Genomic DNA, 23729 nt, shown 5'->3' on the forward strand with positions numbered 1-23729 from the left:
CCGCACCCCCCCCCCCCCAACCACAGACATGCCGTGTGCTCTGCCAAGGGTGGGAACCTGGCAAATGACAGAGCAACCCCCCCCCCCGATCTCCAGGAAAACTTCCCAAGTAACTTTTCCCAAGGCATATCAGGGGCCATGGAGCTGCACGGCCATGGCTTGTGCCACCCCACTCCTGAACTCAATGCTGGGCTTGAGTGCAGGAAACACTGTCATGGCACCTAGTCTCAAGCGAAGGGAGTGGGGGAGCAGGTTTGGGATCCTTGTCCTTGCTTACCTGTCAGTGCCTGGTTACCACTGTGGGATGAGCCTCCAAAGGTGGGGTGCATGTTAGGGTTCTGAAATGGAAGAGGTCAGTCACAGACTATGGACTTTGTTTTTCTCCTTGGGTATCAGTGTCACCCTGTGGTGCTAAGTGCCTTTCTGTGCTTCTCCCACCAACAAAGTGCCTCGCCACTTTCTCTAAGTCCACAAGGCAGGGAGCTCTGAAACAGAATCCTGTGCCATGTGCCCTAATTAATGAGTTGTAGGATGTCCTGCCTGAAGCATTTATAGGATGGGTGAGCCTTGATTGGGTGCTGGGGAAGGGACTTTGCCACCGTGGGGAGGGAGGTGATTGGTTAAGCCTAAAGTTGGCATCCTGAGCTTCTCCAAGCCTAATGGTCAAGGCTGCAGTGGCAGGGGAGGTCTTGATTTTCAACTTCAATCGGCACCTATGGGCTACACCATGTTTCTTGTTGGTGTAACTTTCCACCTCTGGCAGGATGTTCCCAGGTTGAAAGGGCTCAGGGAGCCAACTAACTCTGGCAATGCTCCCAAAACCACCCACAAGCATTGGAGCGGTGCTAGGGGCCCACACTGTCATAACTGGCTCTTACATGGCTGTATCTCTGACATACACCAATGCACAGGTCAGTTGTCGCCCTGAGCATTTTCAGCCACCACCACCCCCTTAGGATTGCTCTGCCCATCTCTTTGTTATGAGGCTTTTAAAATGGACTTTACTATTTTACTAAGTGAAATGTTTTGATTGCCATATACACAATTTTCAGTTCCTTTCCTGTGGCAATGTGAAGAACAATGAACTGCAGGGATTTTAATGTAAAATGTAAAGATGCCTAATTTTGTGAGCTCTGAAATCTTTCAGTGCACCACGTTTCTTCAGTCATACTTTCCAACATTAATGGCAAACTTTTGAATGGCTATAAAAACATAGCTGGTAAATGAGTGAGTCAATACATGCTCCAACTTCTGTTTGTAACCCTGTTGCTTCCCTTGATGCTCTGAATAAAGTTATGTTCTAAATTGTCTGTGGCAGCATGCTGACTTGCTTTTGTTTTCGCTCGGTGGCTTGTGTTTCTTCACAGGCTAATGAGAGAGTATTTCTTAATTGCTTCTTAGTTGACAAACTCAGTAACCCTTTTGCAGTGGTTTACAGCTTCAAGCTATAGTGGTATCACTGTAGTTTTTTTTTTTTTAATCGCCTTCAGCTACAAAGCAAACAATGCAATTTATGCACTCATTACCTGCAAGGGGGTGGCCATTTAAGCAACTGGAACTACTAATTGAATGAATGTTTTGACTGGAGAAGCAGGAGGATATTAGGCCTTTGCTTTCCATGACCTTTTTGGGATTGATAGATTCAGTTGTCTTCTGGGATCAAAACTGGTCATACCAGAATGCCATTATCATTGTCGTTTAAGTCTTCTCATCTTTCTAAAAGTGTGGGGAAGTGGGTGCCAAAGTTCTAATTCTAAAATGCACTCCCTTAGTGTATGGCTGATGGCACTGCTCCTCAGCATATATCGCCACCAATCAGAAGGCAAAGCCCGGGTCCCGCCCACACCACAACTGCTGCGACAACCTGGTCTTTTGCATATGGAAGCTGATTGGACTTCAGTCCATTCCACACCTCAAACCCCCCCCCCCCCACGCAAGGCAGTTGGAATTTTCAGTTGCATAACATACCTCATAGGGGAGAGGGGAATGGGTAACAATGGTTACCACTCTCCAGGTGAGGGCTACAGATAACTCAAACATACAAATGCTCTTCAGGTAGCAGAGATCAGTCCCTCTGGAGAAAACAGTGGACTCTGTCATTAAACCCTGCTGAGGTCGCCACAGGAAACTGACACTGTTTGCCCAAAGCCAGAGCACTCTCCCAGAGCCTCTTTCTAGATCCCGTTGTATTTATTTCCACAACGGGCATTATTTCTAGTAATACCAATATTTGTGTATGTCTAGAATAACTTACACAGCTTTTTGTTCAATAAATACATGAGAACTGCTTTTGCATAGTATGCATTGTAAATGTATATTTTTAAAATCTACAGTTAAGTAAATATAGCATACTGGTTCTAGACTGATGATGTACATAGAAGACCATTGTTCTAAACAGTTGTTTATATCAAAATATTCAGAAAATAAATCAGTGTCTTGCAATTGGCAATGTCCTCTTGTGTTTTTTGTAAAGTAGATATGATTTCAGAGAAAAATGCTGTATGTAAGCATTATTTCTGTTGTCAATTAGATATGAGGTTTATGCTTTTAACTTAAAAGCAAATTTGCCATTACACAAACAATATGGGAAATCTACTCAGACCATAAATGTTCCCTTTTACAATAAATGATTATTTTATATCCTTCCTGTCCTCTGAATTTCCTAAAAAATGGTATTACTCTTTTTCTTTTTAAAAAAAAACCCACATCTATAGATGCATTATTATTATTTTTTGCACTGCTGGATCCAATAGACGGTTATTTCTCATTTATTCTGTACAGGCACCATCATCACCTTCTTCACCCATAGCTAATGAACCAAAATATGAGAAGCGTTGGCTGGACACCTTATCTGTTCCTTTGTCGATGGCTCGAATCTCAAGATACAAAGCTGGAACAAATAAATTAAGGTTCGTAATTTTGAAATAAAAGTATTAGGTTAACTAGTTTGGGGGGGTTGCTGGTGTTTGTTCGTTTTTCACAGTAACGATATTGGTTGTTTCCAAATCTATTGACAAGAATTGTAGAAGTCTATGGTTTTAGTTAAAGCAATCAGGAGCAAGGCCTCCCCCTGATTTTATAATATGGTTCAGCAATGTATAACAAATACAAAAAAAGTTTGTCCTGGATTAGTACATGGGAAGCTAGGCTGCTGACTTTGGCAGCTGGGAAATTGAGCAAGAGTCTAGTCAGTTTATATTTCTAGCCTGCCCCACCCTGATGGCTTGGGGTACACAGCAATAATCCTAAGGTTTATATATGTCAGTCCTAGTAAAACTGATTAAAACAATGATTGGGAACCAAAGGTATACTTGTACATCCTTGGTTTTTATTGATTTCCCCCTTGTACCTGCAGCCCTCAGGCCATATTTCATGGCATTCTGGAGAGGGCTGCTGTGGGACAGGGAAGGTGGAAATACTGCATTCCAGAAACAGATAATTAGGGTCCAAGTTTTTGAGTGTTGGAGATATCCTTCTTAACTGCAGCTGCCAAAACCCAGCACAAAGCCACCATTTTTTCCTTTGCAATACCATTGTATCCAGGTATGACACTGAAATGTGGGGTGAGCCAGGTAAACTGCAATCTCATTCCTGTAGAAACATTTGAATTAGACAGGCTTTTTCTCACACATCAAATGAAGAATTCATGTGACACATGCAATGATGCTGAAATATTTACATAATGATCAAACACTGCAAACATTCACAGATCTAGGCTGAAGAAAAACTGAGACGTTTCCTGGTACACAGCAGGATCTGGAGAGCTACAGCCACTTTTCCTGTGCATGCCTTATGCTCAAGATGTTTACAAATGTTGTACAGAATACAGGCATCATTGTGTGGATGAGGCAATACAACATGTACAGGACTGACTTGATAATGTAAAAGAAGGCATTTGTTATGCTGTTGTTTGTATTCTAGAAGACAGAAACTGCAATGCTATTGGCTCATGAACTATGAAGAGGATAGAGGATTGGATCCAGCCAACTTTTTTACTAGTGGAAAAAGGAGGAGTCCTCCTTTGACTACCGAATAGACTACTCTGGAGGTCATAAGACCTACAGGGACAAATGTCATGTGAAATAGCATCTGTAATGTGGAAAAGAACTGGGCAAGATGGAGTCGAAAATTTTGGCTGGATCCAACCCAATAATAATATTATATTAAAATTAGTTAGAAAAGTCACCAGAGCTACCAGGCTTTTGGCTATTCCTAGAAATATAACACAGCACTAAGCAAGCCATCAGTCTGAGTCAACCTTTTTCCACATAAGTGTCACATTTTATTGACCCTGCTGTGAGCATGGAGACTTTTAATGATTTTTCATGATTCTTCCTATGAAATGATAGCGTTCAATATTCTTTGTACATTTTCACCTTGATGTTGAATATGTTGTAATCATTCATCCTTTGGGTTCATTTTAAATTTACAGTCTTTTAGCTGACTTAAAAGCCAGTAGGGTGCAGTTGGACCTTTATGGGACAACTTGCATGCCAGACTGAGTTATATGTAGTTCTTCCCCATTTTTTTTGTTTGTTTGAATGTTTTAATGCAGCTATAAAATCTTCATCTGCTGTGGAAAATTCATGTAGGAGTATGTGTGTGGGAGGGAGCTTTTAAACTCTTTCACCGACTATGTTTTTGCTGCCAAAAATCATATGCCATCCATGTTGTTTTTCCCCTCACAGAGGAGATGCTAAATGTGTGACACAGCAAAGTAACATAGACACTGTGTATATACTATTGTGCTCTACTAATTCATGTAAGCATGTGAACAGCCAAAGTATATTTATATAAGGAGGGTTTTTAAAAAATTATTATAGACTAACACTACCCAGATCAATGTTTTGAAGATTTAAATGAGTGTGTGTGTGTGGGGGGGGGGTTTGAAAGATACTGTATGGCATAAGTTGTAGAAAAGGAGAATCAAATACGTTTTCCCTGTAGAGAATTGAAGTAACAGAAGAATTATGAGTATAACTTGAAATGTTGGAGCTTTATTTTTATTTAAGAAAGGGGGTTGTATGGCACCTAAAATGGTAGGAACATTCATTGTGGTTAATACGTAATAAATTACAATAAATATGAGAACCTATGGGGGTTTTCATTGTTTTGCAAATGGTTAAAAATAAAATCACTGAAGTGAGATGAAAGTCTGATTTACAATTATAAAGATGATTTCAAAAGTAGATGAGATTGAATTTCACTGTCAGGGGGGCACTTCTTTAGACTGCTTATCTGATCTAATCCATTCCAAAGAATTTCTGATTAACAGTCCAAACAGGTTTGAGCCTGAGAATCAACACTGATACTTAGAAATGGTTCTGAAAGTGCTTGGGTTACAAATTTGAGCCCAAAGGTATGTACTTCCAAGCACTTATAGAACCATTTGTAACTGTGTGGATCATAATTTTTCCTCTGCAGTATCGGGGTGAGGGGAATAGCCAAAGTGGGGAGGGGAACCATTCTCTTTCTTCATCTGATGTTCTGCTCTACTGAAATTCTTGCTGGAAGAGCTTTGATAAGATTCCAGGAATGGGGTGGGATAGAACCCTCAAAAGAATGAAACTGAGGGAATCCACTCGTTCTAAATGCTTTTGATTTATATTACAATATTCTCAATGTATGGCTATGGTTTTTTTCATATTTTGCATCATGGAGCACGAAAAGAGTCATAAATCCAGATTTTCTCACAAATTTCCACAAGCCAACAAACAAACAGCCTAAAATGACCCTGATAGTCCAGTCATTTTTTTCTCTCATTCTGCTGGTTGAAACTATGAAATAATCTCCCTCCCCCAGTATTCCTGATTCCTGCACACAACAGAGATTGCCTGTCCTCAGGTTATAAACTATCTGATCCTGAGTGCTTCTCTTTCTTTGTTGTTCACATCAGTCTTCTTACAATCTAGTATTTTCAGCATAATTGATTATAATATCTTGTTGAACTTTCCTGACTTGTTTTTCACAGGTATGTATTATGATAGTGCAGGCATGTATTGTAGCCTAAAAATCTCCAGTGCTGTTTCAGAATTATTGTAGAGAATATTCACATAATTTCTATGATATTTGTTCAATGTTATTTATTACAGTTTACACATACTTAAATATGAGAATAATGTCTCTTAATTTATAAATCAGTTCAAATGTTGTTATGACAGCTATATTCCCTTCAAAATATTCCCCTTCTTGGTTTTCTAGTCCCTTAATTTAGTACTTAATCTTAATGATTTTAAATGTACACATCAGTTTATTTCATGTTTGTAATTAGAAGGGCTGCTTTATACTGAGATATTCCTTCAGAATTAGCAGCTGATAGGGAACAAAGTTGGAGGACTGCAAACTTTGTCTACTTTCTGAATAACTCCTGGGAGTGTAAATGCTTAACACTGCAATCCTAAATAGAATTACACCCTTTTAAGCCCAATAATTTCAATGGATTTAGTATAACTCTGTTTAGGATGGCACCATAAGGGGAAATGAAAAATATTTATATGAGTTCAAAGGGAGAAATTCTGTAAGGATGAAAAGTGATATCTACATTGAAGAACAGAAAGATCTAGCATTTTAGTAAGTTCAGTTTCCAGACATTGATAATAGGACATTAAAGACTATCATAAAGGTGTATGACAAAGAAAGACATTTGCTAGGAAAAACTCATGAAAGTTTTTCAAATATCTCTCTAGTATATTTTAACTTATATTGTCAAACAGAGAAAATATATAACTATAATAATGTGGAATGTCCTTGTAGTGAAGTGTAGCAAAGGGAAGCTTTGTATAACTATACTATAACTAGAGGAAGAGAAAATCTAACAAAGGGTCCAGCGAAGTTGTTATCAAACAATAAAAAACAGTAATATGGAGTGAAGGCATTCATGTTAGAATAATATGCATTAATAACAGTCCAAAGCAAAGCCCCATAATTTTTATAGTAAGCATCATAAAATAAATCAGATTACAATAAAGATAAAGGGTGGAGAAAACGAAACGGATGTGCATGCACTGGGTTGGCAACTCTGGGTTGGGAAATTCCTGAGAATTGGCGGTGGAGCCTGGAGAGGGTGGGGTTAGGGAAGGGGAGAAATTTCACTGGGGCATAATCACCTACAGTCCATCCTCCAAAGCAGCCATTTTCTCTATTTTGTAGTCAGGAGATATGTTATAATTCTGGAAGATTTCCAGGGAGGGTTGCCAGGTCTTAACTGGCTGCCAGTGTGTGTGTGGGGGTCCCCTCCATTGGTCTGGGATGCCTTCAGCGTGTGCACCACAATGACATCACCCAGAAGGGATGCCATTGTGCAGGGCACGTTGCAGTGTACGCTCTATCGTTTAAGGAAAATCTCTATGGTTAACCACAGAGGTTTTTTCTGAACAATAGAGCATCTCCCTTCAACATGCCCTGCACAATGACATCACCTCCAGGTGACGACATTGTGCCTGGCACGTCAGCACAAATGAGGCACTTTGAGGGCAGGGTTCCCCCACCGGCTGGATTGGAGCTGGCAGATTGGGGGGCCCAAAAGTGGGCAAACCCCTCCCCCTGTCAGGGGAATGGGAACCCTATTTCCAAGCCCCACCTGGAGGTTGGCAACCCTAGCGTACATTGAAAGTACTAAACAAAACTGTAGTAAACAACTGTGTGACAAAACTTAAGAAAGTTGTTAGAGCACAAAATATGTATTTTATATGTTAAGAAATCCACAGCCATTCAGAATACTAAACAACTTTCCAGTTTTGATTTGCGTAAGTCAGTATTGGTCATTTCACAGACAGAAGACATACTATCAAATTGGAAAGGTTGCTGTTCCCACTAAAACTTTTCAACTGGTAAGCATCCAATCTTCCTGCATTTAATAGTCAGTTTTTACTCATGTAATAGTACACTTCCTTTTCCATTTGTGGGACTCGGTTTTAAAAGTCCCCCTGGACAGAGAGCATATTACTTTCAGACAATCGGAAGAGTATATCACAAAATAACAAATATCCTGAAGCATAGTTTATGCGTCTAATTAATTTTCTAAAATAATATTCTGTTTAATTTGTAGTGAAGGATAAGTGGATGGGTAGGATGTTACCAACAATGCAAAATTAATAGGCAACCACAGTTTAATTTGTTATGGCGGTAATATCATTATACAAATGAAGGAGATGACTGGGTGAAATAAGTGACAAATGTAGCCCAATTCATTGTGTGTTTAATTTAAAGGAAATCCATTGATGTCAAATTGGGATTGCTCACATGTAAACCTATGAGCATGTATGGGATTGTAGCCTTATGGGATACATGGGATGTGTGGGATTGGACCACTTTGCACACTAGTATAATGTTTCTCAGTCATTATTATAATCCCTATTTCCTCAGGCAAACATCATACTAGTAGGAATGAGAGCCACAAGAATGAAAGCGGAATTATATGTTTCAGTTTTAACATTTTTGTAGTACTAACGGCTTGCTTCAGTTTTGCAGTTCAGTTTTAATTTCCCACTTCCCCTTCATTCAGAAGTTTTGTGGTTGTGTGGTAAATTGGGGTATGTGTTGATGAACTCTTGACCTCAATATAAGGCACAGAAGTCTCAAGGAGAAATTCAGCCCAGTTCCACTCAGTCATCACTTTGGCCATTTGCTTTCCCTTCCTGTTTTATCCCTCACTAATCCTATCAAATTAGACCAATGTTTTTAATCCCCCCATGTTACAGATGGGAGTGTTGAGCCTGAGAGGCATCTGCTTGCTTAAGGCCACTGAGTGGGTTTGCAGCTGAGCTGAAATCTGGGCAGCAGATTTTTCACTGCTGAATTTATATGTTTTCAGTGCAGTCCTGCCTTATACCCTTCTAAGGACCCGGACACACTGGGGGGAAACATGTGGCTGAAGTGCGGCTTTTTTGAGCCGCATCAAAAGAGACGCGGGGCAGTGGGATCAGACAGATCCCCCGAGTTGCCACGCAGTTGCTCCCCGGCATGATCAGATGCCGGGGGGGGGGGGGCCACAGACCGGGGAGCGGAGGCAGCCCGCTGCGCATGTGCGCGCATGTGCAGTTTGGCCGGGGGCCTCGCATGCTGCCGGAGACGGGTGTGCCAGCAATCCCACGGCCGCCCCTGCTGCGGATTTTCAAGTAAGTAGTAGTGTTTTGTAGGGGGGGGGGTTATCTGCATCTTAAGCCGGAAAAGACGGATCGGGGATGGGTGCGTGCCGCTTCCCAGATGTTGCGGTGTGATTGCGCCCACTTGCTGCGCCCCTGATCTGTCCCTCTCACGGATCAAAGCCTTCCGTGTGACCGGGGCCTAAGTCACTGGGTTTGGAATGGTATAACTCTGCTTAGGTAGAGCTCTGTATGCCACACAAATCAGCTCTCTTGATCCACCAGCTCATTGTAATTTGTTGGTATTGTTCAGCTCCAAGTGTGCTGTACGTGTGCATAAAACTGTTTTGAAAAGTAAAACAGTAATATTCAATAAGCAAGAGAGTACAGTACCTATGCCTTCTTATGCTGTAGCGCTACTACTGTGACATTTGATTCTGTATTGCTGTAGTACTAAGGAGCACCAATTTGTGAAGGCTTTTTTATAAGTAGTGAAGGCTAATAACTGCTGGTATAGCTTCCTTGATGGTGTATATTTCTTCTTGCTGCAGATCTAATGCATTTGAAGTACTGGCACTTGATGGAGTTAGCTCTGGGATACTTCAGTATTGTACAGCCCAGGAGAGTGCTGACTGGCTGAGAGCATTATCAACTAACATCAGTGATTTGACACTACAAAATGTACGTTGCTTTCTAGCTTTTTCCCCCCTTTTCCCCTTTTTGTTCAGTGATTCAAAATAGTTTTACCACTTACTCAAATTAGTAAAACATGTCATTTATAAAACACAACAGGTGATTTGGGGAGGGAAAGATAGTACAGGTGGAAACCAATGTAGATTTTTAAATGTGTACTTTCGCGTCCTTCTCCTCCTCATCCCCTTATTCATATAAGCATATAGTACTCTAATGTGTCATTCATATATTACTCCCATACACATAACATTCACATAAACACAGGCTAAGTTCAGACCTAATGATAAAACATGGTCAGTTCATGAAATCAGGATTCAGTTCACAAAAAGTCACTCAAGTCCTGGTTGGGCTAGATAAATATTGGTTTCATTTTATTTTCCCTGTTGCATGAGAGAGTATCACCAGAGAGAAGCCAGGATTAAACCAAAATAAGGATAGAATGTCTATATTTGGACATAATGTAAAACCATAGCTAAGACTAAACTTGCACATTAAACCAACGTCAGATTTTGGTTTAATGGAGTCAGACTAACCCTAGCTAGTGGAGTAGCTGGTATTCAAATGAATACCACAGTTAATTAACATGGCTCTTTGCAGTACTGGAAATGTTATTGATTTTTATTTTGTTTTACAAAATTGATATCCTTGCCCTCACAATGGCCACCAAGATGGCTAACAGATAAAACCATAATAATAAAATCACATTTAAAAACCATTACAATGAACCAAAAATCCACACATCATTAAAACAATTAAAAACAGAGCTAAAATACATATAAAGGCATAAAAACAACAACTCAAACATTGGTAAGAAAGGAGGGATCACTGAGGGAATGCTAAACAAAACAAAAAAAAACCCCTTAACTGCTGGTGGAAAATGACAACAGACAGGCAGCAGACTTTCCCTGGGGAGAGAAATCCAGAGTTTTCATGCCACAACTGAGAAGGCTCACTCATGGGCTGCCACCAACCTAATCTCAGTAGTAGTTGAGCAGGTTCATAAAGGAGTAGGTATGCTGATCCCAAACCATATAGGGCTTTAAAGGTCAACAACAGCACCTTGACTTAAACTTGGAAACAAATTGGGAGCCAGTGTAGATGGGCCAAGACTGGACTGATATGGTATCTACAACCCACTCTAGTCAACATCCTAGCGGCATCATTCTGCACTAACTGAAGTTCTCTATACGTATCAAGGGCACCCCTATATAGAGTGTATTACAGTAATCTAACCTGGATGTAACCAGGGCATTCACTATAGTGGCCAGATCTTTTTCTGCCCAGTAAAGTCTGCACCTGGCTAACCAGTTGAAATGAGTCCCTGTCTGATAAATTATCAATATTGTGACAGTATTTTATCCCATCTGCCTCTAGACCTTGTGTGCTGACAACTTTAAGTTTATGAGTATTTGGAATGCTTGTTGACATTCTGTAACACATCAGCGACTAAGCCAATGGCTAGGGATGGCTCTTTTCAATAAACTGAAACAGCAGCTAGTTGATAAGGATATTTCAAAACTGCATATTTACCCCATGTTTTCTCCTTAGTTAAGTCTATCCAATCTTGGCTAAGTATGATTTCAGAGTGAATTGATAAGACAAGTATTTTCTGCAATCAATGCACTCTGAGCTTTAACGGATACCCTCCTCCCCTATGACCACAGCATGTGCCCTAAAAGATTATGCAGATATAGCATTAATTCTGCAAACAGAAAAAAATAGATTATGACATTAACCTTCTGACTTCACAAAAACTAGACTCAGGGACCAAGCTTCAAAGCCTTGTTCGAAACTGTAAAATACTTCCCCCCTCACACAACCCTGTCCCATACATAAGAACATAAGAAGAGCCCTGCTGGATGAGACCAGTGGTCCATGTAGTCCAGCATCCTGTCTCACATGGTGGCCAACCAGTTCCTCTGGAGGTCCAACAACAGAGAATAGAGGCCAAGGCTGTCCCTTGACATTGCCTCTTGGCACTGGTATTCAGAGGTTTACTGCCTCTGAACGTGGAAGTTCTCTTCAGTCACCATAGCTAGTAGCCACTGATCCTCCATGAATCTGACCTATCCTCCATGAATCTGTCTAATCCCCTTTTAAAGCCATCACTACACCCACATTTTAGTCATTAGTATAAAGTAGTATTTCCTTTTGTTCTTCCTGAATCTACTGCCTATCAGCTTCATTGAATGTCCTTGAGTTGTAGTATTCTGGGAGAGAGATAAAAAGTTCTCTTTGTCAACTCTGCCCACTCCATGCATAATTTTATAAATCTCTGTCGTGTCCCCCTTCATTCATCTCTCTTCTAAACTGAGGTCTGAGACCCTTCAGCCTTTCCCGGAGGTCCGGGAGAAAGCGAGCGCCATGGCGAGTGCCGAAACTGGAAGTCAAGAGAGTTCTTTTTTATTTATTTTTTATTTTAAAGTTTTATTTCCCTCTCCTAAAAAGGAGAGAATTTCACTTTACTTAGAAAAATAGGGAGGGAATATAGAGGGATAAAGAGTTGAGTGATGTTAAGTATTAAACTAAGTAAATTAAACTTTTCAAATTTAAAGTTCAAGTCAAAGTTTTTTTCTGTGAATAGGTGATCTTCTTTTTCTTCTTTAGTTTTCAAAAAAAAAGTTAATATGTTAATAATGTCCTTTTGGGGTTAGAATTACTTTTACAGTATAATCCAAAACAGTTAATTCTTGGGGCCTTTCCCTTTTTTATCTCTCAAGTTATACTTTGTGCCAGTCGCTCCTTTGTCTTCCTTATCCTTCACCTCTCCCTCAGAACTGCTGTCTTCTTCGCTGTTTCCCGACATCCACTTGGCAAGTTCTGCTTCTTCTTCTGAGCTGGCGTGCCTCTTAAAAAAGTCTTGAGCTTTAAGGATAGAGTCTATCTTTTCTCTTCTGTCTTTGAATTTAAAGACCGGTCCTTCTGGCACCAACCATCTGTAACTCACCTGATGATTTTGTAAGAACATGGTCAACCCTTTATATTCCTTTCTCTTCATTTTGATTTCAAATGGAACATCTTTCAAAATTCTTATCGGTTGATCTCCAATTTTCAAGGGTGTTGCCGAAGCTGCTTTTAAAATCTGATCCCTGAGATGTTGCTTTGTGAATTTCACTACCACTTCTGCAGGCAATTTATTTTGAAGCCAAGACAGTTCTAAGGGAAACAACATCTCATCCTTAGAGGTGTGAGGAGATCCTTAGCCTGAAAAGGAAGTGCTAGTAAAAAGTTGAGGTGTCTATCCCTGTTAGCCCTGCCTTCATTTTCCCAGTTGAGCTGGCTCCTAGGCTTCCAGCCAGTTATACTAAGGTCATGAATGGACAGTTATGACAGATTGCATAGAAAAGAAGGCTATTGAAAATGCTGCTTGTGTCAGAGAGTCTGGGACCACAAGAGTTAATCTTCCCTGGAGAGAAGAGCTTATGTGATTGGCTGCTCTACTCATGCTCTGATTGGCCAGCATCATCTTAGAGAGGAAATAAAATAGCTGATCTGGACGGGAAAGATTCATTCACCTTTTGGTCTTGGTCTGCAATCTAATGTTTGGATCAGTAGCCAGAGGGTTTGGCTTCCAAGGGAAGAGATTTTGGGAGTCAGTGATTTCTGCCAGGAAATTATCAGAAAAGTACTTTTATAAAGAGAAGAAGAGGGACCCCGTTGTCTTAAATATATTAGAACTACTATGAGGGAGAATTTAGATTTTCCATCAAGAAAGCTACAGCACAGCTTTATACAGACAATGGATAAGAACATAAGAGAAGCCAATGTTGTATCAGGCCAATGGCCCATCCAGTTCAACACTCTGTCACACAGTGGCCAAAAATACCAGGTCCACCAATGGGGCCAGGACACTGTTGCTCCCACAAGCACCAAGACAGAGCATCACTTGCCCCATACTGAGAGTTCCTATCTATACCTTGTGGCTTATAGCCACTGATGGACCTCTGCTCCATATGTTTATCCAATTCCCTCTTGAAGCTGTCCATGCTTGTAGAAGTACTTCCTTTTATCCATTCTAACCCAACTGCCCAGCAATTTCATTGAGTGCCCATGAGTTCTTGTGAGAAAGGGAGGAAAGTATTTCTTTCTCTACCTGCTCTATCCCATGCATAATCTTGTAAACCTCAATCATGTCACCTCTCAATCATTGTTTTTCCAAGCTAAAGAGCCCCAAGAGCTTTAACCTTTCTACATTGGGAAAGTGTTTCAACCCTTTTATCATTCTAGTTGTCCTTTTCTTCACTTTTCCAAATTCTGTAATATCTTTTCTGAGGTGTGGTGACCAGAACTGTACACACTATTCCAAATGAGGTCACACCATCGATTTATACAGGGGCATTATGATACTGGCTGATTTGTTTTCAATTCCCTTCCTAATAATCCCCAGCATAGTGTTGGCCTTTTTTATTGCAGTCCCACACTGTCTCGACATTTTCAGTGAGCAATCTACTACAACTCCGAGATCTTTCTTGGTCATTCTCTGCCAGTTTGGACCCCATCAATGTGTATTTATAGTTAGGATTTTTGGCCCCAATGTGCATCACTTTGCACTTGGCCACACTGAACCCCATTTGCCACACTGAACCACTCCCCCATCCTCGACAGATCCCTTTGGAGTGCCTCACAATCCTCCCTGGTTCTCACCACAATTTAGTGTCATCTGCAAGTTTAGCCACTTCACTGCTTACTCCCAACTCCAAATCATTAATGAACAAGTTAAAAAGCATTGGACCCAGTACTGAGCCCTGCGGTACCCCACTGCTTACCACCCTCCACTGTGAAAATTGCCCATTTATACTCACACTCTGTTTCCTATTAATTAGCCAGTTTTTGATCCACAAGAGGACTTGTCCTTTTATCCCCTGACTATTGAGGAACTTTATCAAAAGCTTTCTGGAAGGTAAACAACATCTATTGGGTCCCCTTGTCCACATGTTTGTTCACCCCCTCAAAGAACACTAACAGGTTAGTGAGACAAGATCTTCTCTTACAGAACCCATGCTGAGTCTGCCTCAATAGTTTTTGTTCATCAATGTGCCTACTAATTCTCTCCTTGATAACAGTTTTCCCCAATTTACCTGGTATCGATGTCAGACTGAATCCTGGATCTTCTCTGGAATCCTTTTTAAAGATGGGAGTGACATTAGCTACCTTCCAGTCCTCAGGAATAGAGGCAGATTTTAAGGAAAGATTACATATTTTTTCAGGAGATCCACAAGTTCACATCTGAGTTCTTTCAGAACTCTCGGATGTATGCCATCCGGGCCTCTTAAGTTGTCTATCAGTTTTAGGACCTCCTCTCTCGTCACCTCAGTCTGACTCAGGTCTTTCAACACCCCTTCCAAAATCAGCAGTTCTGAAGTGGGCAAGCACTTCTCATCTTCCACAGAGGCAAAAAAAAAAATGCATTCAGCTTCTTAGCCATTTCCCTATCATCCTTCAGTAATCGTTTTACCCCTTGGTCATCCAAGGGCCCCACTGCCTCCCTGGCTAGTTCCCTGCTTCTGATGTATTTGAAGAAAGTTTTTGTAATGTATCAAGTTCTGACCGAGTAGTCAGCTTGGGCACCACGCGATCAAGAGCAAGTGTCGAGCTTCGCTCCAATAATCAAAGGACGATGCGGATCCTAGCCCGCACCAACCAGAGGGCTAGGCTCTGGGCCGAGAGCCTATGGGACTCTTGGCCACTAGTTAGGACCTATTGGGAAGTGGGGGGGGTGTTCTAGGGGTGGATTTATGGGGATGTAAGCCGGCCTGTGAGCCGGCTAGGGTTGTCTTATTCTTGATCTAATAAAGTACGCTAAGCTGAAATCACTCGTCTGTCTGCGTACTTTTCAGTTTTATTGTTGGTCTTTATGTCTTTATGTTCTTTAAGGATTTTTTGCAATACATTCATAATATTCCCTTTTTGCCTGCCTGATCACACACTTGCATTTTATTTGCCACAGCCTGTGTTCCCTCACTGAGACTAGCTTTCCACCACTTAAAGGAATCCTTCTTACCTTTTACAGCTTCCATTACTTGGTTTGTTAACCATGCAGGCCTTTTTCTATACCTACTTGTGCCTTTCCTAACCTGTGGTATATATTTTTTTCTGAGCTTCTAGGTTTGTAGTTTTAAGTAGTCTCCAAAGTTCCCCAATGGTTTCGACCCTTTTTACTTTTACTTTCTGTTTCCTCTTCACATGCTCCCTCATTTCAGAGAAGTTACCCCTTTTAGCCAGTTTGGTGTAGTGGTTAAGTGCACAGACTCTAATCTGGGAGAACTGGGTTTCATTCCTCACTCCTCCACTTGCACCTGCTGGATGACCTTGGGCAAGCCATACTTCTGGCACAGCTGTTCTTGAAAAAGAGCAGTTTCTGTCAGAGCTCTCTCAGCCCCACCTACCTCACAGAGTGTCTGTTGTGAGAAGGGGAAGGGGAAGGAGTTTGTAAACCGCTCTGAGACTCCCTTGGGTAGTGAAGGGTGGGGTATAAATCCAATCTCTTCTTCTTCTCTTTTAAAGTTAAAAGTGGTTGTGTCGGGTTTTTTTGGGCAACTCCCTATTTATACAAATGTTGAACTCAGTAACTTTATGGTCACTGTTCCCAAGTGGTACAGTCACTTTTACATCTCTCACCAGGTCTTGGGCATTGTTGTTGTTGTTCAGTCGCACAGTCGAGTCCGACTCTTCGCGACCCCATGGACCAGCTCCCGCCAGGCCCTCCTGTCTTCCGCAGTCCTCTGAAGTTGGCTCAATTTCATGTTCGTTGCATCGATGACACTGTCCAACCATCTCATCCTTTGCTGTCCCCGTCTTCTTTTACCTTCAATCTTTCCCAGCATCAGGGTCTTCTCCAGTGAGTGCTCCCTTTTCATTTGGTGGCCAAAGTATTTGAGCTTCAGTTTCATTATCTCGCCTTCCAGGGAACAGTCAGGGTTGATTTCTTTTAGGATTGACTGATTTGATCTTCTTGCAGTCCAAGGGACTCTCAAGAGTCTTCTCCAGCACCATAGTTCAAAAGAATCTATTCTTCGGCGCTCGGCCTTCCTTATAGTCCAACTCTCGCAGCCATACATGACTACTGAAAGACTATTGAAAGAGGTAGTCAATCTTTAAAGGTACAATTGTGGTCTTAGGGTACTGTCTCAGTGATGATCTGGTTCTTATAGATCCACATGGGTCAATGCAGGGGTAATTCATGAGGACAACCAGATGGATTTCACCTAGAGAACTGGTGTTGAGTAGTGATGGGCATGAACTGGGAAAATGTGGTATGGTTCATGGTATGCCAGCTTCATGAACCATGAAACATCACAAATAAACCAGTTTCATTTGTGAGGTTTGTGACATGGTAGAACACCCCTCAGCATGATAGAGACACCAAACTCACAAGGGATATCCGGCTAACCCACCTCTACCTACATGCCAAGGTTGGTGAGGATTGAATTTATGGGGTTCGAGTTATGGCTCCCCCAAAGAAGGTGTCCCCAGGAAAGCATTTTCTGGGGAAATGACAAGCACAGGTTCATGAGGGTCAGGATTGTATAGAATGGATCCTGTGCAAATTAAAGATGCCAAACATGCAAGAGATCTCCAGATGACTCTCCTCTACTTGCCCTCCAAGTTTGATGAGGATTGGATTTATGGGGTCCAAGTTACAGCCCCCCAAAGAAGGTGCTCCTATGGAGGGAAAAACAGCAAAAAAGCAAGGACAACAGAAGCCATGCAGAACAGAATCGAAGTCCCAGAGAATCTCTGCAGTAGAAACTGAAGGTTGGAGGCATTTTTGCAAGCCCAGCAGAACCAGTGCAATGTGCCCAGCAGAACTAGTGCCACTGTGGCACTGTGAACCCAACAGGACTAAGGTCAAGTCAGGGAAGTGTTTTTTGGGGGGACATGTCAGACACAGGTTCAAAAGTATATAGAATGGACCCCCTGCAAGTTACACACACCAAATGCACAGGGAACCTCACCCTGCCACCTGCTCTTTTACAATCTCTTCAAGTTGGGGGTGGATTACATTTCTGGCGTCCCAGTTACAGACTCCCCCAAAAAGTCTCTCCAATGCTCTTTCCAGAAAAGACAGCTGCAGTTACAGGAGTCTATGGAACAGCTCAGAAATAAGACAGCAAACTCACAGGGAAAGTTCACCTGGGCAGACCCCCCCATCAGACAGTGGAACCAAGGCAAGCATCCCCCCTATGCTTGCAACCCCCTATCTGAGGTTGTTGATCTTTTCCCCAGCAATCTTAATTCCCGCTTGTGATTCATCCAGGCCAGCATTTCGCATGATGTACTCTGCATATATATTAAATAAGCAAGGTGACAATATACATCCTTGTCGTACTCCTTTTCCTATGCTGAACCAATCAGTTGTTCCATATCCGGTTCTAACTGTTGCTTCTTGGCCCTTATACAGGTTTCTCAAGAGACATGTGAGGTGGTCTGGTACTCCCATCTCTTTAAGGACCTGCCATAGTTTGTTGTGATCCACACAGTCAAAGGCTTTAGCATAGTCAATGAAGCAGAAGTAGATGTTTTTCTGGTACTCTCTTGCTTTCTCCATAATCCAGCGAATGTTGGCAATATGATCTCTCGTTCCTCTGCCTCTTCGAAACCCAGCTTGTACTTCTGGTAGTTCTCTATCCACGTACTGTTGAAGCCTAGCTTGTAGGATCTTGAGCATGACCTTGCTAGCGTGTGATATGAGTGCAATTGTACGATAGTTTGAACATTCCTTGGCATTGCCCTTCTTTGGAATTGGAATGTATACTGACCTTTTCCAATCCTGTGGCCACTGTTGCGTTTTTCAAATTTGCAGCACTTTAACAGCATCATCTTCTAAGACTTTGAATAGCTCAGCTGGAATACCATCACCTCCACTAGCTTTGTTGTTGGTAATGCTTTCTAAGGGCCATTTAACTTCACATTCCAGGATGTCTGGCTCAAGGTCAGTGATTATACCATCGTGGTTGTCAAGGTCATCGAGGTCTTTCTTGTATAGTTCTTCTGTGTATTCTTGCCATCTTTTCCTAATCTCTTCTGTTTCTGTTAGGTCCCTACCGTTTTTGTCCTTTATCATGGCCAGCTTTGCATGGAACGCTCCCTTGATTTCTCCAATTTTCTTGAAGAGATCTCTAGTCCTTCCCATTCTATTGTTTTCTTCTATTACTTTGCACTGTTCATTCAGGAAGGCCTCCTTATCTCTCCTTGCTGTCACTTACATTACTTAGGACCAAATCCAGGATCGCCTCTCCCCTGGTAGGTTCTGTGACCATCTGTTCCATAGCACAGTCATTGAGAGTGTCTAGAAACTCAATCTTTTTTTCCCATCTTGAACACATATTGACCCAATCAATGTGTGGATAGTTAAAATCACCTATTACAACACAGTTATTTTGTCTAGCCACTATCTTTAATTCATTCATCATTTTATAATCCTCCTCTATCTTTTGATCTGGTGGGCGAGAATAAGCTCTCAGTTTTAAGCTTCCTTTTGGGCCCACTATTTCGACCCATAGCATTTCCAGAAGTGAATCCAATTCTCTAACCTTCTCAGTCTTACTGGAATGTATACCCTCTCTGACATACAGAACCCCCCACACACACCTCCAACCCTTCCCCCTCATCTTTCTGATATAATTTATAACTGGGAATCACCAAATCCCTTTGATTTTCCTCATCCCACCAAGTTTCTGAAATACCCACGATGTCTACTGTTTTTCCCCATCACCAAGCATTCCAACTCCCTGATTTTACCTCAGACACTTCTAGCATTTGTATATAAACTTCTATAATTTCCCGGTCATATTAGGCCCACAACCTTCCTCCTGCTGCCTCAAGACCTTGCCAGGCAGTCCATATCGTTAGCCACAGTCTCAGTGGACAACTCTAATTTCCTTGTAGAAAAGTAACAGCTACCTTTTCATCTCTTTGAGATGAGCCATCCCAAACCAGAGACTTTTCATCTACTGTTGGCTTTTCCCCAATATTCAGTTTAAGAACTGCTCTGCCACCTTTTTGATTTTGAGTGCCAGCAGCCTGGTTCCTTCTCGGGACAAGTGGAGACTGTCTCTTTTGTACAGCTCCCTCTTGTTCCAAAAAGCATCCCAGTGCCTAATAAATTTGAACCCTTCCTCCCGACACCACCATCTCATCCACGCATTAAGACTCCTGATTTGCGCCTGTCTCTCCGGCCCTGTGTGTGGAACAGGTAGCACTTCTGAGAAGGCTACATTGAAGTTTCTGGCCTTGAGTTTTCTGCCTAGCAGCCTAAATTTTTCCTCCAGGACCTCATGACTGCATTTCCCCAGATCGTTGGTGCCAACATGTACCATGACCACTGGCTCCTCCCCAGCACTGTCTACCAGCGTATCTAGAACACGCGTAATGTCCACTACCTTTGCACCAGGCAGGCAAGTCACCATACGGTCAGTACATGGGTTTGCCACCCAGCTGTCTACCTGCCTAAGGATCGAATCACCAGCTACCAAGAGCTCCCTTCCCTCCCTGCCTAGGGATGGTTCCTTGGTGCAAAAGGATACCCGTTCACCAACTGATGAAGAGGTCCCTTCTGAGGGCACATTTCCCATATCCTTAGCATGGTGCCCTGTTTCCTCTCATGCTCACTGACAGTGGCAGGGCTGCCATTTTCAGAGTGGGACATATCTAACAAGCACTGGAGAAGGATTCGGCAGAATGTCTGAGTAGCTAGAGAGAACTCTCATACAAGCCAAATAGTAAAAGGAGTTATTTCTTCTTAGGGACAAGGAGAATAACTTCCTGCCAGTGAAAGGGATTGGGAAGAGAACCCTGGTCTCTGATAACAGGAGTTAATGAAAAACTGTAATATCTAAAGGGAAAACCTAGAACTGAAGGGAAAAATCTAGAAACTATAAGCAAATGCTATTCTCCAGAAAACAGTATTAAAAGCCTGTGTTACTGCTGAAATATACTAAGCAAAGCACCTCTAATTGAAAACATCTTGAAACTCTGAAGATAAGCCATAACATTCTCTTGTATGAGCTAAGCTTTCAAATCTGTATATAGCAAAGGGTGGATCAGTCACACAGGGGAAGTAAAAGTATTTTTTTTTGGTGGTAAAATCTGCCTGGGAGTGGGGGAGAGTCAGGGGCCTGTCATAAGTTCATAGCATTGCTGTCAGAGCACAAGGCCAGGGAACTTCTCTACTGTGACCCATTTGGGTTAAGCCCCTTTCAGTGCTGGGGAGCATCTTCCACTGTCCTGCTGAGGATTTTTGAGAGACTGTGCAACCTTTCATCTTAGACCATGGAATTTCTCTAGCCTTGTCCTTCTTGCACATACAGGGAAATTGCAGGGTTTGGGTTCAGTTCTACCAAGAAATGTTTTTTCCCTATCAGGAATGTTTATTACTACACTGTGAGAGTGAGAAACATGGCAAGAAACATTTTGTTATCAGTGATACTGAAGTTTCTGCAGTTCTTCTGCTTTCTGGTCTTCTTATGTCTTCAGAAAGGTTCTCCGAGCCTCCTAAAATGTTCTGCTCTGTCTCAAGGTGTTCCATGCATTTGTTTAAAATGCAATAAATTATTATAATGGAAGTAGAATAGTGTTGTTTGATAACTAAAAAAAAGGCAGATAATATTAATTAGATATTGGCGTACTCATATGGGCACAACCACATTCTGACAGTTTTTGCAACAGAGTAATCAGCCCACAGTTATTTCCTGTGCTTAGATGAATTGCAGACTGATCCTGTGCATGTTTACTCAGAAGTAAGTCCCAGTAATTTCAGTGGGACATACTGCCACATAGGTGTGTGTAGAACTGCAGCCTATCCTTTCAAAAAAGTGCTTCCTTTTTGTGTTCATCAATTATTCATGCACACCTATAAATCATTCAGCGACTGTAGTGGGAAGAGCAGAAAATAGAACACTAAAAATATCTTCTCAGCATATACTTGTGTTTTTTGTCCCCATTCAAAATGCTTTGCCTTGTCAGTTTTCTGAATATTAGCTCATCATGTTGCGTCTTTGTAACTATCTCTTCCTATCTTATTGTTAAAAGAGAGATGTTGAAACCATTTTAGTAATCTGAATCTGGGTTTGAACCAAAAAGTCCTTCCATAGGAAAATTTACTCTACTGAATGATACAGATGCAGTACTCTAACTTGAGTTTGCTATTCATGGAAATGCTGTGTCTCCAAGCTTTTCGGAAGGTCAGCAGTCCATTTCTCTAACTCATTATTCCAGCCATCTGGAGACTGAAAAGTTTGTAGAACAACATAGGAACTGAGGAGAGCAATATTTGTTTATTTTTAATGTTTTTAATGTGCAAGAATTCAGATGGCTCAGAAGCTTGCATCTAGAATTTAAATAATAGAGGTTTTTAGAGAATTCATATACATATATCTCTCAGTAATCCTGAGAACACTGAAGAAAAGAATTGTATCATTATCATACTGCTATTTAGGGCATTAGGAAGCTGAAAGAAGGTGGCTTGCCTAAAATCATGTAGAGTGTTCATGGTTGAGGTGCACTTTGAGCTGGGAGTTAACTGCCCATGGCTCAGATTCCCATTGCATTTCTGCAGACAGAAGGGTTTACACCAGCAGAGCATTACTTTCTCACTTCCTCCTCCTACTGCAGCCCAAAATGCCCCCACATGCTGCTCCTGGGGGTTCCTGTCCCCAAGGAGCAACATTTCAGCAACAATTTAGAACCGCAGGGGAGATGAGTAAGTTGCACATTCCATGAACAGAAATCCTTCAGTCCACAGAAACACTCCAGTGGATTCACGCCCATATATTTATGTTCCATGTTTTACACTCATGTGGATTCTGGTTGTTTAGGTCCCCCCCTTCTTTTAATTTGCAAAGTACTGCTTTTCTTTATGTGAGGAAGAAGGAAGGAAGAAGAAGGGTTGGTTACAGCTTACAATCACCTTTCCCTTCCTTTCCCCACAACAGGCACCTTGTGAGGTAGGTGGGGCTGAGAGAGTTCTGAGAGAACTGTGATTGGCCCAAGGTCATCCAGCAGGCTTCATGTGGAACGATTGGGAATCAAACAGGGTTCCCCAGATTAGACTGTGCCACTTTCTCTTTCAGGAGAGTCCCATGAATATGCAGAAGCCCCTGCCTTGTCTCTGACTGGCCTCATTCACCTCCCTACAGATAGTGATGGGGCTATTTTTATTTATGGAAGTGGTAATGATACAATTTTTTTGTATTTTTCATTTGTGTGTATGTGTGCCCGTGCCTGGAAGTCATGGTGACTTCTGGCAACCCATACTGGGGCATGGGTTGATAGCCTGTTTCTGGCCTTCCGGCCCTGGTATTCTCTCGAGATCTCCCATCTAAATACTTGCCAGGGTCAACCCTGCTTAGTTTCCGAGGTCTGATGAGATTGGGCTTGCATGGGCTATCCAGGTCAGGGTGTGATGATACATTTTGACGTCGTGTTCTTAGATTCCTTAAATATTGTTTTTGTGTTTATTACACCTGTTTGTTCCAGGGTTTTGAGCTTGATTTGACTAGGCTATGGGAGAGATAAGTGCTGTTTAACTGGGCTGTTTATTTTGTGTGTTTGTGTAAAAGAATAGGCTCACAAACCCTTTCCTGTTCCTTCTCATTGGACCTCTGGGAAGTCATAAGAACCCATGGGGTGCCATTTACAACCTTGGTAACCACCAACTGCCACCAATGACTCTTAGAAGTATCTTCTGCCAAATTGAGTCACATGTCTTGCACTCTACCTGTGTTGTCATTTAGAGGACCCGCCTAGTTACTGCACCACCTCCCACCCTTCTACAAGCAAACATGGGGACTATTTATCACAATTTTGCCGTGGTGCACCCCTCCCTACTACCACACTTTAGATAGCACAACTAGATGGGGATAGTGTTTTTCCAGAGATCAGATGCAGAACATTTAAAATATAAGCAAGTTTAATAAATGAATAAAGGAATACACATGTTCCATTCACGCAATT

General features: G+C 41.8%; 1 protein-coding gene across 1 annotated transcript in view; it reads left to right on the forward strand.

Moving 5' to 3' along the window:
• The window catches only part of SNTG2 (syntrophin gamma 2), a 321822-nt gene that overhangs the window by 170614 nt on the left and 127479 nt on the right, over window positions 1–23729 (forward strand). Inside the window, exons 9-10 of the mRNA XM_015422984.1 lie at window positions 2782–2909; window positions 9635–9764. Coding sequence (XP_015278470.1) covers window positions 2782–2909; window positions 9635–9764 — 258 coding nt within the window. The remainder of the gene's footprint in view (window positions 1–2781; window positions 2910–9634; window positions 9765–23729) is intronic.

The sequence above is a fragment of the Gekko japonicus genome, unplaced genomic scaffold (genome assembly GCF_001447785.1).
Source record: "Gekko japonicus isolate JY-2015 unplaced genomic scaffold, Gekko_japonicus_V1.1 scaffold465, whole genome shotgun sequence".
NCBI classification, from domain to species: domain Eukaryota; kingdom Metazoa; phylum Chordata; class Lepidosauria; order Squamata; family Gekkonidae; genus Gekko; species Gekko japonicus.